General features: G+C 43.7%; 1 protein-coding gene across 3 annotated transcripts; it reads left to right on the plus strand.

The window, feature by feature from the left end:
- Positions 1-362: 362 nt before the first annotated feature.
- Positions 363-26,492, plus strand: LOC138789492 (transmembrane protein 272-like). 3 transcript variants are annotated; one of them, XM_069968161.1, is made up of 6 exons: positions 363-396; positions 3,829-3,888; positions 14,821-14,997; positions 17,941-18,095; positions 22,549-22,731; positions 26,213-26,492. In XM_069968161.1, exons 1-6 carry the CDS (start codon positions 375-377, stop codon positions 26,237-26,239), a joined length of 624 nt encoding a protein of 207 aa, XP_069824262.1. In that variant the 5' UTR covers positions 363-374; the 3' UTR covers positions 26,240-26,492. The 3 variants fall into 3 exon arrangements, with proteins under 3 accessions (XP_069824262.1, XP_069824263.1, XP_069824264.1); XM_069968162.1 differs by having other exon boundaries at positions 22,549-22,723; XM_069968163.1 differs by lacking the exon at positions 3,829-3,888 and having other exon boundaries at positions 364-396.

Genomic DNA, 26,492 nt, shown 5'->3' on the forward strand with positions numbered 1-26,492 from the left:
ATGCCTTCAGGGCTGTTAGTCAATGCATCCTTAATCCGGTACATGCCAGAGTCTCTAGGCTATAAGTTGCTGAGAGAAAATAATTTTATTTGCTAGGATCACCATCAAACCTTCACCTGACGACTGGTACTGAGGACTACAGGTAAGCAGTGTACTCATTTCTTATATAGGAATTTCCCTGGTTTAGAGAATATTTAGTAATACATCATCTGAACACGCTGTAATTGCAGCTCTGTACAACTATGAGGTTGCACTTAGTCGTAATAAGGTTTTGTGCATGAACAATTATACTTTCCTAAACAAAAAATATATTTTTTGTAGAAAAATATCATTCCTTATCTCAAACAATGTATTTTCCAGGGCTTTACATTACCATGGGAATCACCTTTAGTGGAGGTAAGGACCCTGCTTATGTAACCTATATTTACTTCCCTATAGTCTCTTTTATGTTCTGTGGGCATCACCTATTTTTACAGATTTTATATAAAAAGTCAGCGGCGTACTCACCTCTCCCGATCCAGCCACAATGCCCCATTTTCCCCTGGTGCTTTCATTTACTTACCTCTATGATGCGGTCTCTCTGCTCTACTGATAACTTTTTGGATTAGATGGTCATCAAGAGAGGCGGGACAGTATGTCGTAGAGGTAAGTAAACATAAGCAATGGGACAGAACACAGCACCTTCACAGGGCCAGGAGAGGTAAGTATGCTACTTGCTGATGGCCCTTTAAAGAAAAATAAATTGAAAAACTTTTTTTTTTTTTAATTCCTGCCTTCCATGAGCAATTAGTTTAGTGTTTTTTCCATTGTTATGGCCATAGGGCTTGTTTGTGTTGGACAATTTCTTTTCTCATTATACCATTTAAAGTGAAAGTGTGACACCCTCCTTTCCCTTTAACACACCCCAACTAGTACCTTTGTGCATCTGATAATAAATGAGTCCATTGCTGGTGCTGTTATTTGAAGAAAAAATTAGCAGGTTAGATGAATATATCTCCCTATTGTACACAGGGCACTGAGGATGAAAGTATGTCTCTTACCTTCATCCTCAGTGCCGTTTCCATGCAGTTTGTAGTTTAACTCTGCTTCTAGTAAGGCTGTACCAAAGCACACATACGCCCCGTCTAACCCATACCTTCTAAGGGGTCGTTCACATGTAGCAAAACTAGCGGAATTGTCCGCCGCAGAATGCCGTAAGCCTCCCTGTCATGTTCATTCTTCAGGCGGGGAGAGCAGCTGTGCGCGCCTCCCATAGACTCCCATTATGACAGGGAGGCTAACGGCATTCCGTGGCAGACAATTCCGCCGCAGAATTCCGCTAGTTCCGCTAGTTTTGCTGCGTGAGAACGTAACCTAATAATTACACTGGCCAACAAATTTTCAAAAGTTGTTTGGTTCCGAAATAAAATTAGCCATTTCTTAATGATTTTTATGGGCTGAATTCAAATATCACAAGGAAAAATGTGAATTGTCTCTAGTTTCTATGATATGGAAGAGTTCTCATGTTACTGATTTGTGAATTGTATAGAATACAGTATAATAGCCGACATATTTATTACTTCTACAATCATAAGGAAGCAAATTTACTGGTCATAAACTTTTGAAATATATTCATAGGAAACTTAGTTCTATCTGAAATCAACTACAATTTACAGGCAGATCCAAGAATTTTTACAAATTAATTATGTTTATTGAACTCTGGACTGTCGGTCCTTATTCAATGGCTTCTCGGTGCATTTACACATGTCTTTTGTATTCATACATGGGATTGTCTCTGATAACTATCCAACAGTAATCTGCAAGCATTCATGGGTTCCATTGAGGCTAGGTTCACACTGCGTTTTTGCATTCCTTTTATTTCATCTGGTTTTTTTTTGCAAAAAACGGATGAAAAAAATGGATGCATTTGTGTGCATCTGTTTTGATCCATTTTTCCATTGACTTCCATTGTAAAAAAAAAAACTGATCCGTTTTTTTAACGGACAAAAAAACGTAGCTGACACTACTTTTGTGTCTGTCAAAAATGGAAGTCAATGGAAGAACGGATGCACACAAATGCATACTTTTTTTCATCCGTTTTTTGCAAAAGAAAACGGATTTCAAAAACGCAGTGTGAACCTAGCCTTACCCTAATACCTTTTTTCCATATTGGTCATTCTAAGATGATGCAATATACCAGTTGATGATGCAATACTGATGATGCAAACTTTTCCCAGTATTGTATCACAGGCTGTGAGAAATATAGAAAATACGTCTATATCTTGAAAATTAGAGCCAATTTCAAAATTTGAACATCATTTTCAATTTCAGCACCCCAAAATTTGTTAAGATCAACTGTTTTCATGACGGAACCTTTTTGGCCGTTGACCAATGATCAGAGGGGCAGGCCAGTCGATCGTGGGCCTGATTGGTGCTTTGGGGGTCATAGCCCCGCCCCCAGTGCTGTAAACAGCCTTATTAGATACAGAATAAACTACAAACTGCACGGAAACAGCGCCGAGGATGAAGATAAGGGACATATTTTTATATTTTTATCCTCAGCACCCCGTGTGCAATAGGGAGCTAGACTCATCTGACCTGCTGAAAGTTTCCTTTTAAAGTTTACATTTATGCATATTTACTTTTGCATATAACTTTTTTTTAATGATCTCTCAGAAAAGACCTGTGGGGTAGTTATAATTTTTACACTATAATTTTTAGTTCTTACTAGGCACATAGAGCTATTATGTATGTTCACAGACTTAAGCTATGTTCACACAACGTAACTTCCATACTAATTTCGGCCGTTGTTGCAACAGCCGTGATTAGTGCGGAACTTACATTGTGCTGAAGGCTGAGGGAATCCCGGCTGAAGTGTATACACACTGGTTACACCAGTGGATATTTTACATTCTTTGGTTGCTATGGGCAAGTTACACCAGTGGATATTTTACACTCTTTGGTTGCTATGGGCAAGTTACACCAGTGGATATTTTACACTCTTTGGTTGCTATGGGCAAGTTACACCAGTGGATATTTTACACTCTTTGGTTGCTATGGGCAGGTTACACCACTGGATATTTTTCACTCTTTGGTTGCTATGGGCAGGTTACACAGGTGGATATTTTACACTCTTTGGTTTCTATGGACAGGTTACACTAGTGGATATTTTACACCCTTTGTTTGCTATGGCCAGGTTACACCACTGGATATTTTTCACTCTTTGGTTGCTATGGCCAGGTTACACCACTGGATATTTTTCACTCTTTGGTTGCTATGGGCAGGTTACACAACTGGATATTTTACACTCTTTGGTTGCTATGGGCAGGTTACACCAGTGGATATTTTACACTCTTTGGTTGCTATGGGCAGGTTACTCCTGTGGAAATTTTACACTCTTTGGTTGCTATGGGCAGGTTACACCAGTGGATATTTTACACTCTTTGGTTGCTATGGGCAGGTTACACCAGTGGATATTTTATACTTTGGTTGCTATGGGCAGGTTACACCAGTGAATATTTTACACTCTTTGGTTGCTATGGGCAGGTTACACCAATGGATATTTTACACTCTTTGGTTGCTATGGGCAGGTTACACCAGTGGATATTTTGCACTCTTTGGTTGCTATGGGCAGGTTACACCAGTGGATATTTTACACTCATTGGTTGCTATGGGCAGGTTACACCAGTGGATATTATGCACTCTTTGGTTGCTATGGGCAGGTAACACCAGTGGATATTTTACCCCCCCCCCCCCCCCCCCCTGTGCGTCTGTGTTGTATATGAACTGAAATTTTGGTTTATTGACTGTTCTATGTGTTTATTATGTCACTTTTTTTTTCTTTTTAAGGAGTTCAGATATTTATGTTGTTACTGTGGTCTGGGATAAGCATTGCTATGATCACAATAGGTAAAGTATAAAACCCATATATACAAAACTATATAGAAAACTATACATAGATAGAAAAGTTAGTTCACTACTCCTCTTGTTTGCTGTCCTCTATAGCACAGCCAGGTCAGAAGAAGACCATTCATTCAGCACAGCATGAATTACAATTACTATGTTCACACACAGTATTTTTGTTCAGGATTTTGCAACCAAAACTAGAAGTAAATTGAAAACACAGAAGGGCTATGTTCACACACTGTTGAAAATGAGTGCCATTTTTTTTTTAAATGAATGTTTTGAAATAATGGATGTTTGCCATTAAATGACGGCCATCCACTCAATTCCAAAAGTGCGTGAGCATAGCCTTTCTGTGTTTTCAATCCACTCCTGCTGGCCTAAAACGTCTTTCTGAGGCTATGTTCTCATATAGCATTTTGGTCAGTATTTTGGCCATTATTTTTAGCCAAAGCCAGGACTGGAACCAACACAGAAAAATATAATTTCAGCCGACTACTGGTTTTGGTTAAAAAAAAATTACCGACCAAAATGCCTGTATTCATTGCCGCTATTGAGTTTGTAGGTAGATCTTGTTATAACTGATAGATTTTTCTTGCAGCAATGAAGAAAACATTAGGTTTTCCCCTTTAAGATTCTGTGAACCCATAATGCCAGATATATATGACGGATATATTGTGCTTTTGCTCTAGTTGTCTCCATACATACTGTAATTTATATGGAAGCAGATTTTCAGGCTTTTTTATAGGTGTCTTGTTTACGTGATTCACCACACACACATGAATTGTAGTGTATAACACGTGTGTATTCTGTGTTGCGGTGTGTGACTACTATAAACTGATGGTATTGTCTCTTGGTCATGTCCTCTAAGTTTATTTTTCATAGTATTTTATTATACATTTTTCATTTGCAGGTTGGTTAGGTGATATGTTCCTGATCTTTTACTGTTGGCCTCAAGTAAGCACAGCAAACTCTGCCCCACAGGCTAAATCTGGCAATGCCATTATTTTTGGCCCGCAGGAGAGATCAGTTGATTTCCTATAGCTGGACCACTGGCAGCGCAGCTAATTATAATATGGCTGATCCGGACGGTGCCCAGACCGCTCATGTCATAATATTCTGCAGGACGCCATATAGTTATCAGTCCCCCCCTATACTGCCCCATACAATTGTTAATTACCCCAGCAGCTCCTTCACTCGCAGGGCGCACCCGGCGCAGGTAGTGTGTGTGATGACATTCCCTCACTACCTGTGCCGGGACACAGTGCTGCCTTTTAATGCAACTTACTTCTAGGCCGCAGGCCCTAATGCTGCCCGACACAGGTAGTGAGGTGACATCATCACACACGTTGCCTGTGCCAGGTGTGCCCTGCGGGTAAAGGAGCTGCTGGGGTAATAAATAATTGTATGGAGCACTATTGGGGGGGGGCTGATTACTATATGAGGCACTACTGGGGGACTGATTACTATATGGAGCACTCTTGTGGGGGACTGATTACTATATGGAGCACTCTTGGGGGGGACTGATTACTATATGGAGCACTCTTGGGGGGGACTGATTACTATATGAGGCACTACTGGGGGGGAATGATTACTATATGAGGCACTATTGGGGGGGACTTATTGCTATATGAGGCACTACTGGGGGAATGATTACTATATGAGGCACTACTGGGGGGAATGATTACTATATGGGGCACTATTAGGGATAATGATTACTATATGAGGCACTATTGTGGGAATGATTACTATATGGGGTACTATTGGGGACTGATTACTATATGGGGCACTATTGGGGAGGACTGATTACTATATGGGGCACTAATATTGGATTACATACTGCATGGGGGGAAATGTGGTAAACTACTGTGTTAGGGGAAATACTTTATGGGGCAGTTTGAGGGGGTACTATTAAGGGAGCTAATACCACATGGGCTACGGGGGGGGGGGGGGGGGGCATTTTTTAAATTTTGGTAACTATGGATAGAGAGCTTGTATATAGGTAGGTAGGAGGTGTTGGAAAAATGCATAGTTAAATGTGAACTATAGATAAGACCTGGGGGATCAAATTCTGTGAACGGCCGGTCCGTGCATCAGGGGCGGTAAATGCAGCAATGACGTGGACGCTTCCCTGACAGTCTTAAGCTTTTTGACTCAAATCCAGAAGTGGAGAAGAGGAGAAGTGTAAATCCTTCCAGTATATTTCCTATCCTCTATGCATCCTCTTCTAGCTTTGGCTCAGATAAACTGCAGTAGGAATTTTCCAGAAATTGGTGTGTGGGTGAAACCACCCTCAACTTAAATTTACACAAGGCCGATTTGTTGCGGCCTGCAGGAATACATGCGCCTATCACCAAAACAACCCTATACTGGATTACTGCCACATGTCTGCTGCCATACAAATACCATGGATACTGGCAAAATGTCAAAGCTAGTTTTGCTAGTACTGGCTATGATTACCGCATGAGATGAATAACACGGGGCACACCCATCTTTATAGTAAACATACTTTAGGATGACATAATACATTTTACTTTTACAGACACTATTTTTTAATGATTATACCTTTTTACACCTTGTGGCTATGTTCACACTACGTATATGTCCGGCCGCATATTTTTCGCGGCCGGACATATATATACGTGTAAAACTCTGGCCAGGATTTACGCAAGTTGCGTCCGGCTACGTACGGTCCGCGAACTTACGCCCGTAAGCTACGTACGCTTCCCGAGCGGCGTACGTAGCGATCTGACAGCGGTCTTTTACTTGGAATTCTTCGCCTAGCCCCGGACACCCCACAGAACCTTTTGGATCGGCAAATCAAAGTGTCAAAATGAAGATATCACCACTCCGTACGGGACCGCATGTTACGCTACGGGCGTAAGTTACAGCATTCATTCATGGTTCATTTTTTTTACGACGCCGTATACGATCCGTACGTAAGATCGTAGGTAGTGTGAACTGTGCAGCCGTAGATCGTATACTTTCCATTGTACGCAAACTACGTAAATCTCCGGCCGCTTATTCACGGAGCGCGCTACGTCCGGAAACTTACAAAGTGTGAACATAGCCTGTTATTGTATTACAACATTGTTCACACATAGTATTTTGGGCATAGTCTTCTGTATTTTCAACCCACTCCTGGTTTTGGTTGAAAAAAATGAATATACTATGTGTGAACATAGCCCATGTTAGTGCTTTTCATGTAAAAGAGACAAGGCTAGGGTCTGCATTTCCTGATATAGGCTTCCCTATGTTCACACGGTGCATTTGTGTCAAGCTTTTAGGCCATAAAACTGTTTTTACTGTCCAGTAAAACGTGCAAAAATCAGCTGCTTTTTTGTTTTACTATTGAGTTCTATTGATCAGGATGAAAAGGTTATTGCAGGCACATATTAATCTTTGCACCACTGACATGCCATTGACTATGATTATGACTAGGGCTTGAAAAAAACGGCTGTTTTTTAATTGAGATTTACACAATAAAACGAGATTACACAATATATCACACAGATGGCTGCAAATTTTTGACATGTTCGAAAATCTTTGTTCATCAACCGCACATCACCCTGTGTAATAGGGGATGTGTTGCTAATGAATTATAGAAGTATCTCCTCTTTTTTTCCCTCTTACTTTTACACCACCGCCAGACATATATACATATATATTTTAAATCCCCAGACAACTTCTTTACTCTCTTAAGTACTTCAATAAAAAGTTATTACAGCACTTATACAATATAAACAAAGAGATGGGGCTGTCATTTTACTGTCTCCAGCATCTAAGTGAATTAGACGGAGCTACAGGAGCACGTCAGGAGCGGGCCGGGAAGAGAGGAACAGGCCGCGGCGGTGATTTTTTTTCTTTTAATAATGTTATTTTTTTTATTATGCAGCCCGGGCGGCCCACTGACTGATAATCTGGCCAGCCCAGCAGGCATTTGCCCGGTTTGCCAGATTACCAGTCCGGGCCTGGCTACGGCACCAGGTACGGTCATCCATACGGAATAGATGTGGAGCTTACAGTAGGAAACACACCAACCCATCTTCTTATTAGGCAAAAGGATTTATATAGACATATGCACATACAACATTCAGTTTTACACCAAAGACAACATTCACCTCAGTGGAATGAATCCTTGATAACTGATCCAAAGTTGGAGCCTGAGCTATTGCACAATCCTCTAAGGATCCGTGATAAAACGTTAACATTCCACATGCTGCAACGTTTTAAAAAGAGGCCACGCCTCTTGAAACATCACAGCATTTCAGCGAGTTTTCTACTGTTGAATACATATAGGATGCAAGCTCCCATAACTGTGCCTATCCATTCGGCTGACTGGCAGATGTCCCTGAGATCCCAGTCCCACATATTACATATCGATTACCTATTCTGAGGATATAAGTATATAGAGTTTGTCTGCTTCTGTCAATTTGATCCCATGGTCCTCTTCTTCCGGGATGTCCAGTGATCAGTTGTGGTCGGTGGCAAAATCTATAAGCATGTGTTCTTGCCACCCAACAAAGACAAAAAAACTACATACTGTGGTTTCCATTTAACCCTTTAAAGGGGTATTCTCATCCCAGGTTATTGTAAGATAGGGGACAACAAGCTGATGGCTGGGGGTCTGACAGCCACAATGATCCTTACAATGAATGGAGCGCTCACTACCACTAAAGGCCCTATTACTAATGGAACAATTATCATTTAAAAATTCACTAAAATGATTGAAATGAACGATTATATATTGGTGTAATAACACCAAACGATAAAACGACTAATGAAAAATCGTTCATTTTGGTCTTTCAACATGTTGAAAAATTATCCTTATAGCGAATCTTTGAACAATAATCGCTATCGGGAATACGGCCTTAAAGAGGATGTACCATCAGGGACCCAGGGATAGAAAAGCGCTGTCACGGGGAAGCCGGTACCGCGGTCCGCTTTTTGAGCCGTGGCCCGGTTCCCGTGTACGGCGCAGTTCTATCCACGTGTCCTGGGCTGGAGCTGAAGCACAGGAGGCAGGCCGGCCCGCCCCCGGTGGGCGGAATCCCCGCCCCTGTATGACGCGGCTCCGTTGATTCTTAAGAAGCCGCGTCATAGAGGGGAGGGAATTCTCTCCGACTGGGGGCGGGCCAGCCGTACATGGGAACCGGGCAGCAGTTCGAAAAACGGACCGCGGCACCAGCTTCCCCGTGACGGCGCCGTTCTTTCCCTGTGTCAGATTGGTGGTACATACTCTTTAAGACCTGTGATCCATTCATTCTCTATAATGCTGCTTAACATTTCAGAGCACTGAGAGGACGAATTTCTTGCTCAGAGTACAGGGCTGTAGACCCCGCTATACAGACCATCCCCGCTTCCCCTCCCACCCAGTACAGGGAGCTCTTAAACCAAAGCAATAGTCTTAAACCAAGTCACAATTTTGAAAAACTGTGAGCTCTACTTGCAAAACCTCTTAATCCAAGTTACTCTTAAACCAAGGTTCAAAGTGTCACTGTCGTTAACATTTTTATTGCAGAAATCAAAAGTACAGGCGATTTTAAGAAACTTTGTAATTGGTTTTATTAGCCGAAAAATGAATTTTTATCATGAAAAAGCAGTTTGAAGCTCTCTCCCCTGTCTTCATGGTTTTCCTATGGAGAGAGAAAGTAAAAGCAGCAAAACAGGACAACAAAGAGTTAATTTACATTCACGGGCTCTCTCCTCTGACAGGCACCATGGATATCTCTGACCTCTAATTAGGGCTCTGAATAGCTCCCCCTGCTGAGTAATCCTTTGTTCTCGCTCTCAGCTGCCGGCTAATCTCGCTCCTCCCCCCTCCCCTCCATAGACCAGACAGATCCGACTGATAAAAAAACAGTCGAGATTTTCTGATTCTGAGGAGTGGATGACAGAAAGGAGAGGAGGGGGGATCGGGGAAAAGGCTTTTTACATGCAGATAATGGCATATTTGGCTAATAAACCCAATTACAAAGTTTCTTAAAATCGCATGGACTATTGATTTCTGCAAAAAAAAAAAATTTAACGACAGTGACACTACTATATGTATATATCGAGCCAACCCAGATGTTCTAAAATTTGAGCCTGAAACGGTTGTAGTTAAATCACTTATATAACAAACAAGGATACACAGCAGTTTTTTTTAATTAGTGGTTATATAAGCAAACACAATAACAATAGTCATGGAAACAAGCAAGGCTATAACATATATAACATATAACATAAGTGGCCCTATGAATGCTTTCCCCATGGTGCCATGCCTGTTACACTCACCGCATAAACATTGTCCTTAGTATACTAAGACTTAAAGAGATTGTGTCATTAGAAAATGTTTAATTCAACCTTTTGGGCCAGTTCACACAGAGTAAAAGTGGCAGATTTCCGCGGTGGAGCTCACCGCTGCGGAATCCAGTCTGCTGTCTGTTTCAATGAGAGGGCTCGCGCGCTTACGCTTCTGCCGCTCTTCGCTCAAAGAATTTACTCTGTGTGAACTGCCCCTATATGATAAAAAAAATGTTAAGTGATATTTTTCTAGTTTTGCATTTTACTACTTATTTTAGAAAATTATATTAGAAAATAATCCAACAGTTTTCATTCTGACCACCTGGCCTAATGTTAACCTGATAGAAAAAAACCTCCCTCCAGCCGGGGTTAGGTGGGGGCGCAGGTCCAAGATATGATAAAAAATTTATTGAAACAACATTCATGGCGACACAACGCGTTTCCAAACCGCTCCGGCTTCTTTCTCAAGTGTCATCTAAGAGATATATTCCCTTTAAGGGTATATTCACACGGGCGGGCTCGCAGCGAGATTCTCGCTGCGAGCCCGGCAGGTCCTGGCAGTTCCCATAAACTACATACTTGCTGCGGTCTAAACGACCGCAGCGAGTATGTAATTATACCGCGCTTAACCCCTTCTACTCCCGCCGGCTCCCCCGCTGTAAGCAGCATAAATTACCTGTCCTTGCTGCACGGGTCCGGCGTCCTGCTCTCCCGCCCGGCCAATCAGTGGCTGCGGCTGGGCAACACACTAATTGGCCGGACGGTAGAGCAGGACGCCGGACCCGTGCAGCAAGGACAGGTAATGTATGCTGCTTACAGCCGGCGGGAGTAGAAGGGGTTAAGCGCGGTATAATTACATACTCGCTGCGGTCGTTTAGACCGCAGCAAGTATGTAGTGTATGGGAACTGACAGGACCTGCCGGGCTCGCAGCGAGAATCTCGCTGCGAGCCCGCCCGTGTGAATATACCCTTACAGTCACAATACACATCCACATACACATATATATTATTTTTTACTTTAATGAGTAATATAACTTTACTTAAAAAATCTACATGTATTTTTTTTCATTATTGCTCTGTAATGGGGAGAACCCCATTACAAAGTATCTTTCTGCAAAAGAGCAACATACAGATTACCCCCAATACACCAATACATTCACCGCATAGTTCACAGCCTATAGATTTATTATTGCGGTTATTTGAAGTTGTCTAAATATGTATGTAGTGAGCTATGATGGCAGCTGGAGACATTATTTTATCATTTTCAATTGAATCATTTAATGTAAACTATATAATAAAATTTGTAATATACCTTATCAGACAAAAATAATTCCTTGTCCTGTTATCAAACACCCTTCCCTGCTAAACTGTCACCCACTCTGAAAAATCAGCTCATTCCCATCTTGTAGTAGCTCAGGGATCAAGTTACAAGCAGGTGTTTATTAGCTGCTGTATGTCCTGCAGGAAGTGGTGTATTCTTTCCAGTCTGACACAGTGCTCTCTGCTGCCACCTCTGTCCATGTCAGGGACTGTCCAGAGCAAATTCCCATAGAAAACACTCCTGCTCTCCAGACTGGAAAGAATACACCCCTTCCTGCAGGACATGCAGCAGCTCATAAGTACTGGAAGATTTATATAAGATCTATATAACTTTTCTTTTTTTTTTCTTGCTGGAGTACCCCTTTAAAGGTAGCCTTGTTACACTGAATAACTTCTGAGATGCCACAATTACTAATGACCATGACATCTTAGAGGTTCAATGGTTTTACCTGTTCTGTTCCCCCTTGCTGTCTCGTAAGTATACCTTCCGATTCAAAAGAGGGGTGAGTGCATGTCACGCGAATCGAGTCCCCAATAGCTGCCCAGTGCCGCCATAGGTGTAATAACTTAGATGGTGGCAAGCAGGATTTTGTCATTTTGAGGATATATCGGCAGATGACTCAGACTGTACATTTGACACGTTAAACTTGTTAGACCTGCGTCTTTTCAACCTCATTAATTATGTAACTATTTCATGTAAATGGAAGGAATGTTCTGTAACTAATTAACATAGTGACCATCCCTCAGCAGAGAAATACATTAGGCACCATCAAAGTGGATGAGTCTGGGTAACAGCCAGGATACCCACCTGCAGTGTAATAACATCATATCGAAAGCCTGGAAAACAATAGAACAGAGTAACTATTACTGATCCTCTCCCTGGTTCAGGTGTGCTTGGCCTACAGAAAGTTATGGTGCGTTTACACGTAACGATTATCGTGCGAATTTGCGTGATAACGATCGAATTCGAACGATAATCGTACGTGTAAACGCAGCGAACGATCAAACGACGAACGAGAAGTCGTTCATTTTGATCTTACAACATGTTCTCAAATCGTTGTTTGTTGTTCGCAAAAAAAAATCGCAGATCGTTCCATGTAAACAGTTGTTCGCCGATTTAACCAATGTGTGAGATAGGCTTAAGCGATCGCAAAACAAATTTTCCGTACGATGTATCGTTCCGCTGATCGTTATGAAAAATAAAACGTTACTCCGACATCCTTAATAAAATGTAAACGCACACCATAACACTACCCCTTTAGATGTCTCTAGAACATTTACCCCCTTCCTGAGGTGAGAACAGCCGCAGAGGTTGAAGAGGGGGACTACAGCTAGGTGGTATTGGTAGTGAGGTTGAAACATATAGTGGCCCCTGGGGCTTTCTCCATGATGCTGTTGCTTGTGTTGATGGAGACGTTCTTGGGGTTGATGAGGTTCAGAGTAAGGGCCAGTTTAGACTGGCGGAATTCTGCGGCGGAGAATCCTGCCCGCCTACGTATCATACTGGCAGTCTATGGGAGGGCTCGCGTGCCTCCTCTCTCCTTGTAAGAATTGACATGTCAATTCTGTCGCGCGGAGAGAGGAGGTGCGAGCCCTCCCATAGACTGCCAGTGTGACACGGAGGCTGGCTGGATTTCGGGGTGGAGAGTTCCACCCTGGAATTCTGCTAGTTTTACTCCATGTGAACTGGTTCTAAAGCAGACAACAGGGAGTCAAAGCTTTCAGGTGAAAGAGTGACTTTACTTCAACTTAAGATACATAACATATACAGTTCCATACAATCTGCAGAGTACTTTCCAAGATGGCCGTCGGCCAGAGCTGGGTCACTCTGTGATGGTATAGAGATTTGTTGTAATATGGAGTCGCCCTTTTCGGTTCTGGTAGTGAACTACAAACCCGGTGAGATGAGAGTCTTTTCTAAAGTTATCTGGGCTGGGCCATAAGCCAAAATAGTGCAGATCCCAATACTAAGGGTATGTTGATGATTTACCCCTCAGTGTAAAGTACCTTGAGGAAAAAAGGCTTCCTATTCTTGGCTTAACAACAATCTGTCCCTCCCCAACCACTTGTACCTTCGGATAGCTGCTTTTAATCCAAGATCTGTCCTGCGGTCCGTTCGGCAGGTGATGCAGTTATTGTGCTAAAAAACAACTTTTAAACTGGCAGCCCCATGCCCTATGGGAGTATCTGTGCCCTAACTTTGCACCACCCCTCCGCCCCTCCTCCCCACCCTCTTCATCATTAGGAATGCCACTGGAACATTTTCTCCTGTCTGAACATTTGGTTCGTCCAACTGTCTGAGATGTATGACCACCTCCCAACTCTCCACTCCACAGAAGGGGCGGGCGTGTTGGATTTTTACTGCACTAACCTTATAGTAGTGTGAGGGGAAAAGCCAGTGCCAGAGTTGTCAGGCTGCAGCTTAAATGTATTTATTTTGATGCATATTCATAAAAACATAGAAGAAAAAGACCACTGGGTCCATCTAGTCTGCCCTTTTAGTATTTTCTTTCTCATCTTAGGATAGATATATGTTTATCCCAGGCATGTTTAAATTCTGTTATTGTAGATTTACCAACCACCTCTGCTGGAAGTTTGTTCCAGGTATCTACTACTCAGTAAAATAATATTTTCTCACATTGCTTCTGATCTTTCCCCCAACTAACCTCTCACTGTGTCCTCTTGTTCTTGAGCTCAGTTTATTACTAAAAACACTTCCCTCCTGAACCTTATTTAGTCCTTTAACATACTTAAAGGTTTCAATCATGTCCCCCCTTTCTCTTCTTTTCTCCAGACTAACACCTATAAAAGTAAACTAAAGGGGTTATCTAGAATAAGAAAAAGCAAAACTACTTTTTTTTGCAAAAACAACACCACCCCTGTATGGTATTACTCCATTCAATTCAATGGAACTGAGCTGCAAAACCCACACCCAACCTGAGGATAGGACTGGTACTGTTTCTGAAAAAAAGCGGCCATGTTTTTCTAAGCCTGAATAACCCCTTTAATGTTATTTTACCAATGAATGCTCCAAGCCAGCCCTATAGTATTGGTCACCTGGTGTCTCACTTCTATGCAATCTGTTGTCCACTGCCTGTTAAAGGAAATCTGTTTCTAGTAACAGTCAAAGCAAGACAGAACACAGGAAACAGGGACAGGGTTCAGTAACTGCTACGTGCAGTTGGGGGGAAGAAAAACTGTGTGCATTGTCCATGCGAGGTAAATCAAGGCTTCCCTCTAATCTCAGCAGCTGTTCTTTATGTTATATAAATGTATTATTTATTATTCTATGAAGGTAAATTAATACTATTTCATCAATAAATGTTCCAACAGGTGTTATGTACCGGGATAAATGTTTTCTGCAACCTTTGATCCCGGTTTACTTAATGGTAGCTGGATCGTCTCATTTATTAGCCATCCTACTGGTGCCATTAAAATATTTTTGCCATCAGCTATCTGCAGTGTTGGAGGGCTCCCTATTAATGTTTGTTTTTTGCTGGTTAATTGCTGGTAAGTACAAAATCCATTTTGACCCCTTACTGATGATCCTGACACCTTCTTTAATTTTTACTTTCATATGTTGGTAACACGGCCATGTTTTAGTGTCTGTATTTCGTCCACATCTAGAATCTAAACTAAAAGATCACTACAATCCGGAGGTATTATGTGCAGTTTCAACATTGTGTGCATTACATGCTAGTAACTTAAAGTGAATATCCAGTGTTATAAAAACATGGCTAATTTCTTCCAGAGACAACACCCCTCTTGTCTCCAGTTTGGGTGCAGGTTTTTTAACTTAGTTCCATTGAAGTGAATGAAGCTTATTTGCAAACCACAACTAAACTGGAGACTAGAGCAGTGCTGTCTCTGGAAGAAATTAGCCATGTTTTTCTAACGATGGATAAAACCCTACTAACATTTATGTAATTTACCTAAAAAGGCCCTTTAACCAAAGAAAAATATATAGTACTGGCCACTAGCTGTCTCTCTTCTATGAAATCTGCTATCCATTGCCTGTTGTTAGCAGAAATCTGTCCCTTGTAACTGTCACAGCAAGATGGAACAAAGGAAGTGAGTAAGGGGCTTTACCATTGCTATACTCAGTATGGGGGTAAAAAGACAGTATGCATGCAAGCTATAGCCATTCTTCAGGGGATCGCCATTGTCCATGCAAGGTAAATCAGGGCTTCCCTCTCATCTGGGCTACTGTATGTACACTCAAAAGGACACTGGTTGACCTCAGGGAGATCAACCAAAACACTGCAGAGACACCATCATGTGTCTCGACATCAGTAAGCTAGCCAGACCTTCCTCCGGGAAGGAACAACTAAGCCAAGAAATGTCTCCAGTCAAGGAAACTACCCAAGCGAGGTATCCATCCACAGACAGCTGTTTCATGGTATTTGCCCCTCATCAGTGTGGAGTAGGATTCTGGCTAGTGGAAGCAATGCCTAGTAAGTGCATGCAAAAAAATGCTGGTTGAACTCAGGGAGATCAATCAAAACACTGCAGAGACACCATCATGTGTCTCAACATCAGTGTTTTCTAGGACATTGCCCCCTGGGAAATCAATCTCAATGTCAGTGAGCTAAAGTTTTTTTCTTTTCTTTTTTTTTTTTAATTCTCAATTTTATTAAAATTTTCCATTTTCGAGAAGACAGGACCAAACAGAACAAAACTTACCAAACAAAGCAGAGGCCGCTAGCGTCTCGCAGAGCGCTGGACGCGTGATCATGTAACAGACAACAGAAAAGGAATAGCAAGGTCGCCCAACAACCATCTTGGGCCAACAAGAACAAACCATGGCTCAATTAAGCAGAGTGTCACACATCATAGAGTAGGAAATGAGCTGACGCTCAACCAAGAGAGGTAGAAGACAGAGGGCTAAAAGGGAGCCGGAGGGGGAGAAGAAAGAAAAGAGAAAGAGGGGGGTAAGCAGTGGGGAAGAACCGGGGAAGGTGGGTGGGGGAGACTGAGGGACAGTTAGCTCCTCACTGAGCCAACAGAGCCCGGTATTCAGGGGACTCAGTGTATTGGTCCCAGTAGAACCACGTTTGATAGAACCGTAAATTCCGGTCTTGGAGCTGCGCCGTAAGATCCTCCATACGTTTGATATCTTCCACTTTCTGAAACCACATAGCCGGGCTAGGGGGGTCTGCTTGTCGCCACAAGGCGGGGATACAGGCCCGCGCTGCATTGATCAGGTGCCGAGGGACTGAGGAACGGTAACCCTTAAGAGGGATGTCAGATACATGCAAGAGAAAGAGGGCAGGAGAGAAGGGAAGAGAGTGATCAGTGAAGGTGGAGGTAATACGCCACACTTCTTGCCAGAAGGGCACCAGCTTGGGGCAAGACCAAAACACATGAAGCAGGGAGCCTTCCTCACCGCAATTCCTCCAGCACAGAGGGGACACCTCCGGGATGATCCGTTGGAGACGGGTGGGAACCCGATACCACCTGGAGAGGAGTTTATAGCCTGCCTCCTGGATGCGGGAGGATATCGAGGAGGAATGTGTGCATGTGAACACCCTGTCTGTTTGTGCCGTGGAGAAAGAAGTATTCAGGTCCTCTTCCCAAGCCGCGAGGAAAGGGGGAGGCGGCTGGTCCGGAGGGGAGCCCAACATGTCATAAGTTACAGAGAGAGAATGGCGGAGCGGGCCAACGCTTAGGCAGAGACATTCAAACTGAGTGGGGGCACGGGCGAAACAAGAAGGCCTGGGGAGGGTGCGTAGGAAATGATGGAGCTGAAGAGATCTCCAGAACCCCAAGCTAAAGTTTTTTTCATATTTGATTTCCCAGGGGGCAATGTCCTAGAATACATTGACGTTGAGACACGTGATGGTGTCTGCAGTGTTTTGATTAATCTCCCTGAGGTCAACCAGCATACTATTGCATGCATTTACTAGACATTGCTCCCACTAGCCAGAATCCTACTCCACACTGATGAGGGGAAAATACACTGAAACAGCCGTCTGTGGATGGATACCTTGCTCGGGTGGTTTCCTTGACTGGAGACATTGCTTGGCTTGGTTGTTCCTTCCAGGAGGAAGGTCTGGCCAGCTCACTGACACTGTATGTACACTGTCCTACCTCCTCTTTTGAATCTCTTCCTTAAGTCTGTAGGCTTATTTTCAGCAGCAGACTTCTCCTTCCTCCTGGTTTTACAGAATTGCTGATTGTTACATAGCCTGCACCCCTGCCATTCAGCTTTCCGTGCCCCATACTACACAGAGAACACAGATGGACCCCATGCACTGTTCATAGTGAAGTTGTGGTGCCGCTTTACTCCAGTACAGAACTGCTGACGTGTTTCAGATTGTCTATAAAACTGAGCTGAGGTCTATACTGGTGGTGCGATACAATGTGCAGGTAGCTAATATAGTGTGATAGAACTGCTGTAAGTCTATGTATATGATTATCCAATAACCTGGCCTTCTCTTATGTATTTTGTAGGTAGTACGTGGGTATTCCCTGTTTATTTTGTATATCCCCTACTATGCGATAATGTTCTCTATCGGTTTTCATTTGGTATTCTGCTTTTCCAGTATACATGTATTGCCGTCGTCTCTGTTACATTGGTTCTTGTTTTCTGCTTTACTGGAGTCAAGGTGAGTTTTGTGTTATTTTACTAGCTCCATACTGTAGCTGCCATTTCCTTTGTTATAGTTTGTTATTTTAGTGACTGCTGCCACCTTATAGTTTGCACCACTCTAGCTCCTATTTGAGTTCATCTTTCTTCTTCTTCTTTTTTTGATACTTTTTACCTTTTTATAAGTCTTCTGTCCAGTGTTTCTTTCACTCTAGGAATACAGAATCAAATCTGAGATGTATGCCCAGTTTTCCCACTTCTCCACCTCCTGCTTACCTCGCTTTGGGACCTTTGTAGCATATTATCTGATGTTGACAATATAGATTAATGTAATGTAGATATTTATATAGGGCCTGATGCCCAATATCCCTTAATAAGAGTACCTATAGGTTTTTTGGGACCCAGATAGTTAAAGGGGTATTCCCCCCAAAATTATTTTTGCATTAATATGTTGCCCACCCGTAGCTTTCCATCTTTCCAATATAAAGTTATTATGGATTCTGCACAGTTTTGCTGCTATCTAGATGCATTCACCCCCCCCCCCCACCAAATGCAGAGAATCATCAGCTCTCAGTCCAACCCTGACACGCTCCCTGCTCCTGGCCCGCACCCTCCGAGACGGCATCACGTGTTCTCAGTCTCTTCAATGGGCTGGGTTAGCGCTTGTACCCCAGTCCACTGAAGAGAGGGAGGATAGTGAGACAGTCACAGCTGCTGCTGCTGTTCACTGTCTGCCTCACTAAGAGCACCCAGAGCTCACCCGCCCCGCACCCTGTATCCCCCCACTCCCCGCAGCTCACCCGTTGGCCTGTGAGTGCAGCCCCCCCTCCCCACCCCCCAAAGCGATCTCCCGGCGACCCCCGTCCCCCTCCCTACAGCCCGATCTCCAGGTGCCCCCCCCCCCCAGTATAGCCCGCAGCCACCCTCCATCACAGATCCCTCCCCCCTGCGTCTCACCCGGCAGAAGCTGTGGCTTTCCCAGTTTTTGCAGAACTACAGCTCCCAGCATGCTCAGCCTTCTCTCCGTGCATGCAGGGAGTTGTAGTTCTGCCTGAGCCGGGAGAGCCGGCCTGTAAGTGCATGTGATCCCAACCATGTAATGCCGACTGCCCCCACCGTGTAATGCCGCCTGCCCCAACCATGTAACCCGGCCGCCCGCATCGCCACCTCCGCACTGGCGTCTCACCCGGCCGCCCACATCGCCACCTCCGCACTGGCGTCTCACTGGGCGGCCGGGTGAGACGCCAGTGCGGAGGTGGCGATGCGGGCGGCCGGGTTACATGGTTGGGGCAGGCGGCATTACACGGTGGGGGCAGTCGGCAGGCGGCATTACATGGTTGGGATCACATGCACTTACAGGCCGGCTCTCCCGGCTCAGGCAGAACTACAACTCCCTGCATGCATGGAGAGAAGGCTGAGCATGCTGGGAGCTGTAGTTCTGCAAGAACTGGGAAAGCCACAGCTTCTGTTGGGTGAGACGCAGGGGGGAGGGATCGGTGATGGGAGGGTGGCTGCGGGCTATACTGGGGGGGGGGCACCTGGAGATCGGGCTGTAGGGAGGGGGACGGGGGTCGCCGGGAGATCGCTTTGGGGGGGTGGGGAGGGGGGGCTGCACTCACAGGCCAACGGGTGAGCTGCGGGGGGGTGGGGGGATACAGGGTGCGGGGCGGGTGAGCTCTGGGTGCTCTTAGTGAGGCAGACAGTGAACAGCAGCAGCAGCTGTGACTGTCTCACTATCCTCCCTCTCTTCAGTGGACTGGGGTACAAACGCTAACCCAGCCCATTGAAGAGACTGAGGACACGTGATGCCGTCTCGGAGGGTGCGGGCCAGGAGCAGGGAGCGTGTCAGGGTTGGACTGAGAGCTGATGATTCTCTGCATTTGGTGGGGGGGTGAATGCATCTAGATAGCAGCAAAACTGTGCAGAATCCATAATAAGTTTTTATTGGAAAGATGGAAAGCTACGGGTGGGCAACATATTAATGCAAAAATAATTTTGGCGGGAATACCCCTTTAATGAGTGATATGTTCTAGTCCAGTGTTCTCTGCTTTGTACAATGGACCAATGGCATAACTATAGGGGTCTCAATTGTCACAAATGCGAGCTGGTCCCATGGTCCAGTATCCCAAGTGTTTCCTACCACATAAATTCCTGGAACTGGTAGGATCCTGGACCCCCTCTAGCTGGTACAAGGAACCATCGAGAAGTTCCCCACAGTCCCAGTGCTAATTCTGCTGTAGCCAACCTGATTAAAGAGGTGAAATTATCAAGGAACAAGTGAGTATTCTAAGGGGGATGGTTGCAAAGTATATAAGGATAGTGGCACTACTTACTTGCGGGGCACAGTGGCACAGTGTATGGGAACAGTGGCATACTATATGGTGAAAGTAGCACAGTATATTGGGAACAGTGGCAAAGTTTATTTGGGGGCACACTGGAAGATCCCAAAGAACGCTGATGGTCCTCTATCAACACATAGACTGTACGATAGATAATTCTCACGAGAGCACTTGAAAGTTGAAAGGCACTCACCGCTGCGTCTTCATAAAATAGCTTTCTTTTATTCACATAAATGCAGGTACATAGACACAAACGAGTGAATGGGCGACAGCCTGTTTCGCGTGCACAATCAACATGCTTTCTCTTGGCTGAGAGGAAGCGTGTTGATTGTACACGCGAAACAGGCTGTCGCCCATTCACTCGTTTGTGTCTTAAGTACCTGCATTTATGTGAATAAAGAAAGCTATTTTAAGAAGACACAGTGGTGAGTGCCTCAACTTTCAAGTGCTCTCGTGAAAATGATCTACAGTTTATTTGGGGCACGGTATGTGGGACAGTGCCACTCTTTATTTGGGGCACAGTATATGGGGGCAGTGGCACAGTTTATTTGGGGTACAGTCCTTGGTTGACCTTGATGGACATGTGTCTTTTTTCAACCGTATTAACTATGTAACTATGTAACTATACAGTATACAGGACAGTGGCACTGTTTATTTGAGGCACAGTATGAGGGGGCAGTGACAGTTTATTTGGGGCACAGCATATGAGGGCAGTAGCACAGTTTACTTGGGGCACAGTATATGGGGCAGTGGCTCTCTTCTGTTCATTGGGGACACAGTAGCATAGTTAGGGAGCAGGGGCAATGGCATCATAAATGGAGGAGCACAGTTTCAGAATTATACAGTGGCACAATTATTCACATGCACAGCATGTGGCAGTATTGTATTGGCAACATTTTGTACAGGGCTTAGCATATGGTGGTATTGTATTCAGGGCACAGCATATAGCTGAATTCTATTCAAGAAACAGTGTTTGTGAGTATTCTATTTATGGGCACAGCATGTACTGTAGCAGTGTTTAGGGTACAGTAAATGGCAATTATCTATTTAAGGGGCACTGTTTGTGGCAGTATTATATGTATGAACGTATCTCTTTTTCTCTGCTGTGGTAATTGAATCTCCACCACACCCATCTCTATCCGGCTGAGATACCTCTGGCTGTTAAACAGTTAAATTGCCTGTTTACTACCCCTACATGTTTCTCTGTTTCTCTTGTCCGCATTTTGTGTATTCCCCTTTGGGGCAAGAAGGGGCTGTCATCAAGTTGTCCTCTACTGCCTAGGGTAATTGAGGCAAGCAGGCAGGGACAGCTGGATGGGTCTAGCATTAGGGCCCACTGTCCTTGTCTTCTTCCTTCCCCCAGATTTTACAGAAGCAGTTGTTGGCAGAACATAATAGCAAGCCATACCCTCTTCCATTCTCCGCTCCACAGTAGAATGGCATCTATCCAGGACCCGAGCTGGAGGGTTTGGCAGGCCTGGTAGCTGAGCTAGCTAACCAGGTTCATACACTTACCCAGAACCAAGCTAAGGCTGCTGAGACACCTCCTGTCCCCCCCCCCCAGGGTTAAGATGCTACTCATGGATGGTTTCTCTGGGGGCACGAGAAAAATTCAAGACATTCAAGGACTTCCAGTCATTTGTACTTTTGGGTATACCCCTATGCATCTCATAACTAGATAGTAAGGGTGGTTGTATCCATTTTTCAAGGGGATCGTCAAGTTTGGGCCCTTAAACTTCCCCCAGGCCAGACGAGTGGTCAGATTTAGAAAAATTCTTTAGGTCCCTGGTTGCTATCTATGCTGAACCATTCGGCTTGTGGAATCTCACTATATGGCAAGGCAAACACTCTGCTGAGGAGTATTGCTTGGAGTTCCGTAAACTCAGTGTAACTACTGGATAGAGTCAACTTTGAGAGCTCTTTTTAAGCATTGCCAGAATGATTATGTTAAGGATGTCTGGACAGGTCATCCAGATCCTCCTACCTTACACCAGGCCTTGGCTTTGGTGGTCTATATAGACCTTAGGCTCCAGGATAGACGTAAGGAAAAAGAAGGGTCTGCACCTCCTAAGTCTTTTGTCTCTCCTTCTTTCTCTGGTAAAATGTATATTCCCGTTCCTATAACTCCTGAAGATAAACCCATGCAGCTGGGGGTTATGGATGCCAAGGCCGGACGGGAGTACTACCTTCACAACAACCTCTGTCTCTACTGTGGTAAACCAGGTCACTTTACTCAGGACTGTTCCATCCAACCCCGAACACTGCCGGAAAAACTCTTGTGTGAGTGGTGGCCAGGAGAACCACTCAGGTAACCAGGTATCTTTGGTAAATTGTAATAGAGTATTGTTACCTGTGTCCCATATAAATCCTGTATAAAGATCTTATTTATAGTGGTAATGAAAAAAAAAAAATCGGCCATGACAAGAGAATGTTGGAACCCGATTAATTCAGAATATTCATCATTTGTAAAAATCCATACTCAAGTAGTTGGACCCCCATCAATCCGAGGATAGTGAATAACTACTGAGATAGGAACATCCATTACAAGGGGTACTTCAGCAAAAATCTTTTTCTTTCAAATCAACTGGTTTCAAAAAGTTATATAGATTTGTAACTTACTTCTACTTAAAAATCTCAAGTCTTCCCATACTTATCAGTTGCTGTATGTCCTGCAGGAACTGGTGTATTGTTTCCAGTCTGACATTGTGCTCTCTGCTGCCACCTCTGTCCGATACAGGAACTGTCCAGAGCAGGAGAGGTTTTCTATGGAGATTTACTACTGCTCTGGACAGTTCCTGTCTCGGAAAGAGATGTCAGCACTGTTTCAGACTGGAAAGAATACATCACTTCCTGCAGACTATACAGCAGCTGATAAGTATGGGAAGACTGGAGATTTGTAAATAGAAGTAAAATACAAATCTATATAACTGTCTGAAACCAGTTGATTTAAAATAAATAAAATTTTACCGGAGTACCCTTTTAATTTTTGCATCAGTAGTTGTAGTTCCCTAAACAATCCAACAGAGGGTGCAAGAGCAGCTAAATTCTTATTAAATCATAGTATCTGAGGGCGATAAGCCGTACCCATGTGATGGAGAAGGCTAATCACTATTCTCTACCTGTCTTTGAATATAATCAGCACTTGAGAAAACAAATCATACAAAGAAAAACACAAGTTATTGTTTTTAGCAACGGGCATAGTATTTATATAGGCCTATTAAGTGTATTAAACATGCCTAATCTGCTCCTGACAGCAGCACACGCAGCAGCACAGGGTGCGGCCGATATCTCATCCAGCGGCGACGAGTCATTGCTGATCACATTACAATAATCACATGCAGGATAGAAGAGCAGACACGTATGGGATCGAACAGCGGAGTAAACAAGCATGACAGGATGATGTAGCGGGATTATATATAGAAACATATAAAATCCCTACACACATTCCCTCACCTGATGTGCCTGCGGAATTATGTTTATTCAAGGCAATAAGTAATTGATTACATAGGTATCTAGTACTATTAGCAGGCAAAACTGGTATAGTAATAAGTTCAAACTGACCATACATATGAAATAGCTCCACCATGGACATGCATGCTCAGATCTGGCTTTAAATGGTCACTATCATGTCAAACAATGTCTCTCCGTTTTATAGCCTGTCATGGATAGGGGACGCTGGCCTATGTGATATTTTTTTTAATAAACTTATTAACCAGTACTTCAGAAAAATAGCTGTAAAATCTTAGCCTCAAGGTGTCTCATTTCTCTGCAATCTGCTGCCCACTGCCAGTTGTCAGGGAAAATCTGTCTCTAGTAACAGACATAGCTGGATAAATTACAGGAAGTACAGCAGGCTAAGGGTCTTCTTACACGGAGCGATTTTTAACGATTAACGATAAACGATCGCAAGCGAGATAGTGTATGGTTAACCTGAAATCGTTCACCATATCACACAGAACGATGGTCGTTAGTTACGATCGTTACTATGATCGTTATTGCGATCGTTAATATGATCGTTTATTCCTTCTGATCCCAGCAAAACAATGGACAATGTGCAATTACACTGAACGATTAGTGAACTAATGTGGAACTCGAGCGAACGAATGTGGAATTACAGCGAACGATTAATGATAATTTTAGGTTCAGATCTAAATCAACGATCAATGACACACGAACGATTTTTCAATCGTTGCCTGCAATTACATAGAACGATTATCGTTTAACGATATAGCGATTTTTCACTCAATAATTGTCCCGTGTAATAGGGCCGTAAGCCTGTCTACCTGCTGAGGATTATTCATACTGTTCCTGAAAGGTAAATAAAGGCTTCCCTTTCATATTTGACTACTCATAAAGCTCAGGGCTGCTAACCATTCTGTACCTACTGCTGTATGTTCACAGTGCTGCAGTATCATTTTTAACAGTCTAGTGTAACCCTTTCCCTCCTTTGATATTGTTGTTGCTCTTTCTTTCTCCTCACATAGCAATAACCCCTTCTCCCACTACGTCTAATACTGTACTGTGTACATCATCATCACAATGCCATCATCATTAGCATTGTTAAGGGATAGCAGAAAGGAGTTTGTGCTGTGCTGTGGTTGTAAAGAGACAAGTCAATGCATGTGTACTGCTATCAAACAACACATTTAGTCAACAGCTTTAGTGGTCCTGCTGATTGTCATAATAATAATAATATAATTATATATATATACTGTATATGGCTATGTTAACATGGCTTATGAGATTGGCCGGGTCACAGAACGGCCAGTCTCCGCAAAGATCATCCCGCCGGTACTGCAGTAGCGGCTGGGTGATCTTTCCAGCCGCAGTGTTCTGATGCGGGCGCATCCATGCGCGCCCGCATTAGAACTCTCATAGCACCGAAGCCGCTCGCTTCATTGTGTGAACTGACAGGGCTTTCTGCAACTGCAATTCACTGAATTGCGGCCGCAGAAAACTGACATATCAGTTCTTTGCGGCGCTGTATGAGATCCCGGACGGAGCGTATAGTATGTGTATACGCTCCAGCCAGGATTCCATAAAATGTTCATGCAGCGTTCCACCCGCACAAAGTACGGCCATTGTTGTACTTTTACGCTGTGTGAACATAGCTTAGACCTGTGTAAATCATGGTAAATTAGGCCACGCCTCCTCTATGCCTTGCAAGTGGTGGTTGTAGCTGGTGTGCGCCACATATGCTACTGGCGCCCCCAATGTTCACAATCAGAATATGGGTGTAGATCTTAAAGGGGTATTTCAACAAAAATGTTTTTCTGTCAAATCAGTGTTTACTTCTGTTAAAAAAATCTACAGTCTTCCAGTACTTAACAGCTGCTGTATGCCCTGCAGGAAGTGGTGTATTCTTTCGTTCTGAAACAGTCCTCTCGGCTGCCACCTCTGTAGCAGTAGCAACTCCCCATAGAAAACCTCCCCTGCTCTCCAGACTGGAAAGAATACAACCTGGCACTTTCTGGCACCAATTAATTTTAAATAAATAAAGATAGACAGAGAGAGAGAGAGTTTTTTTATAAACTACCCCTTTAAGTTACAAGCACATGACCATGTCATTTTTTGTTGCATAGGGATTTACATAACACAAACCTGTATGCCAGTGATTTATGTTACTAGATATTCATTACAAAGGGGCACTAACGTAGTCACCCGGGGAAAATGTATCGGAACGTCACCAAGTCCTGTGACATCACTAGTTTCTTTCTCTAAATATCCTCTAGATGCTGCATGATAAAGTAATATATTCCGGCCGGTAATCGTTTTACGTTTGCATTTCTATTTGCAGACTCTTACTAAAGCCTCTCTCATCTAAGCAGCTAAAGACTGGCAAAACGGGAATGATTGGCATCTCATCGAGTCACAGAAAGAATGCTGGACGGAGACTTAGATGTTATCTGTAATAAATTCATGTTTCATCATCCATTCAATGTGCACTCCCTCTCTTCACCGACTCCATACAGTACAAGGGATTGGACGCACTATTCACAGTGGAGCGTCAGATGGTTCTTCCACTGTTATAAAACAACTTTCAGATTGTAGACAGTGCCTGTCATGTCTTTATGACA

The sequence above is a fragment of the Dendropsophus ebraccatus genome, chromosome 4 (genome assembly GCF_027789765.1).
Source record: "Dendropsophus ebraccatus isolate aDenEbr1 chromosome 4, aDenEbr1.pat, whole genome shotgun sequence".
Taxonomy (NCBI): domain Eukaryota; kingdom Metazoa; phylum Chordata; class Amphibia; order Anura; family Hylidae; genus Dendropsophus; species Dendropsophus ebraccatus.

Excerpts from the sequence above, each read along its gene's own strand:
- LOC138789492 (XM_069968161.1), top strand. The coding sequence starts at position 375 with ATGGGAATCACCTTTAGTGGAG. Across the intron at positions 14,998-17,940 it reads TTTTTGCTGGTTAATTGCTG|GTAGTACGTGGGTATTCCCT; the intron begins GTAAGTACAAAA and ends TGTATTTTGTAG. Across the intron at positions 22,732-26,212 it reads AGAACCACTCAGGTAACCAG|ACTCTTACTAAAGCCTCTCT; the intron begins GTATCTTTGGTA and ends TTCTATTTGCAG.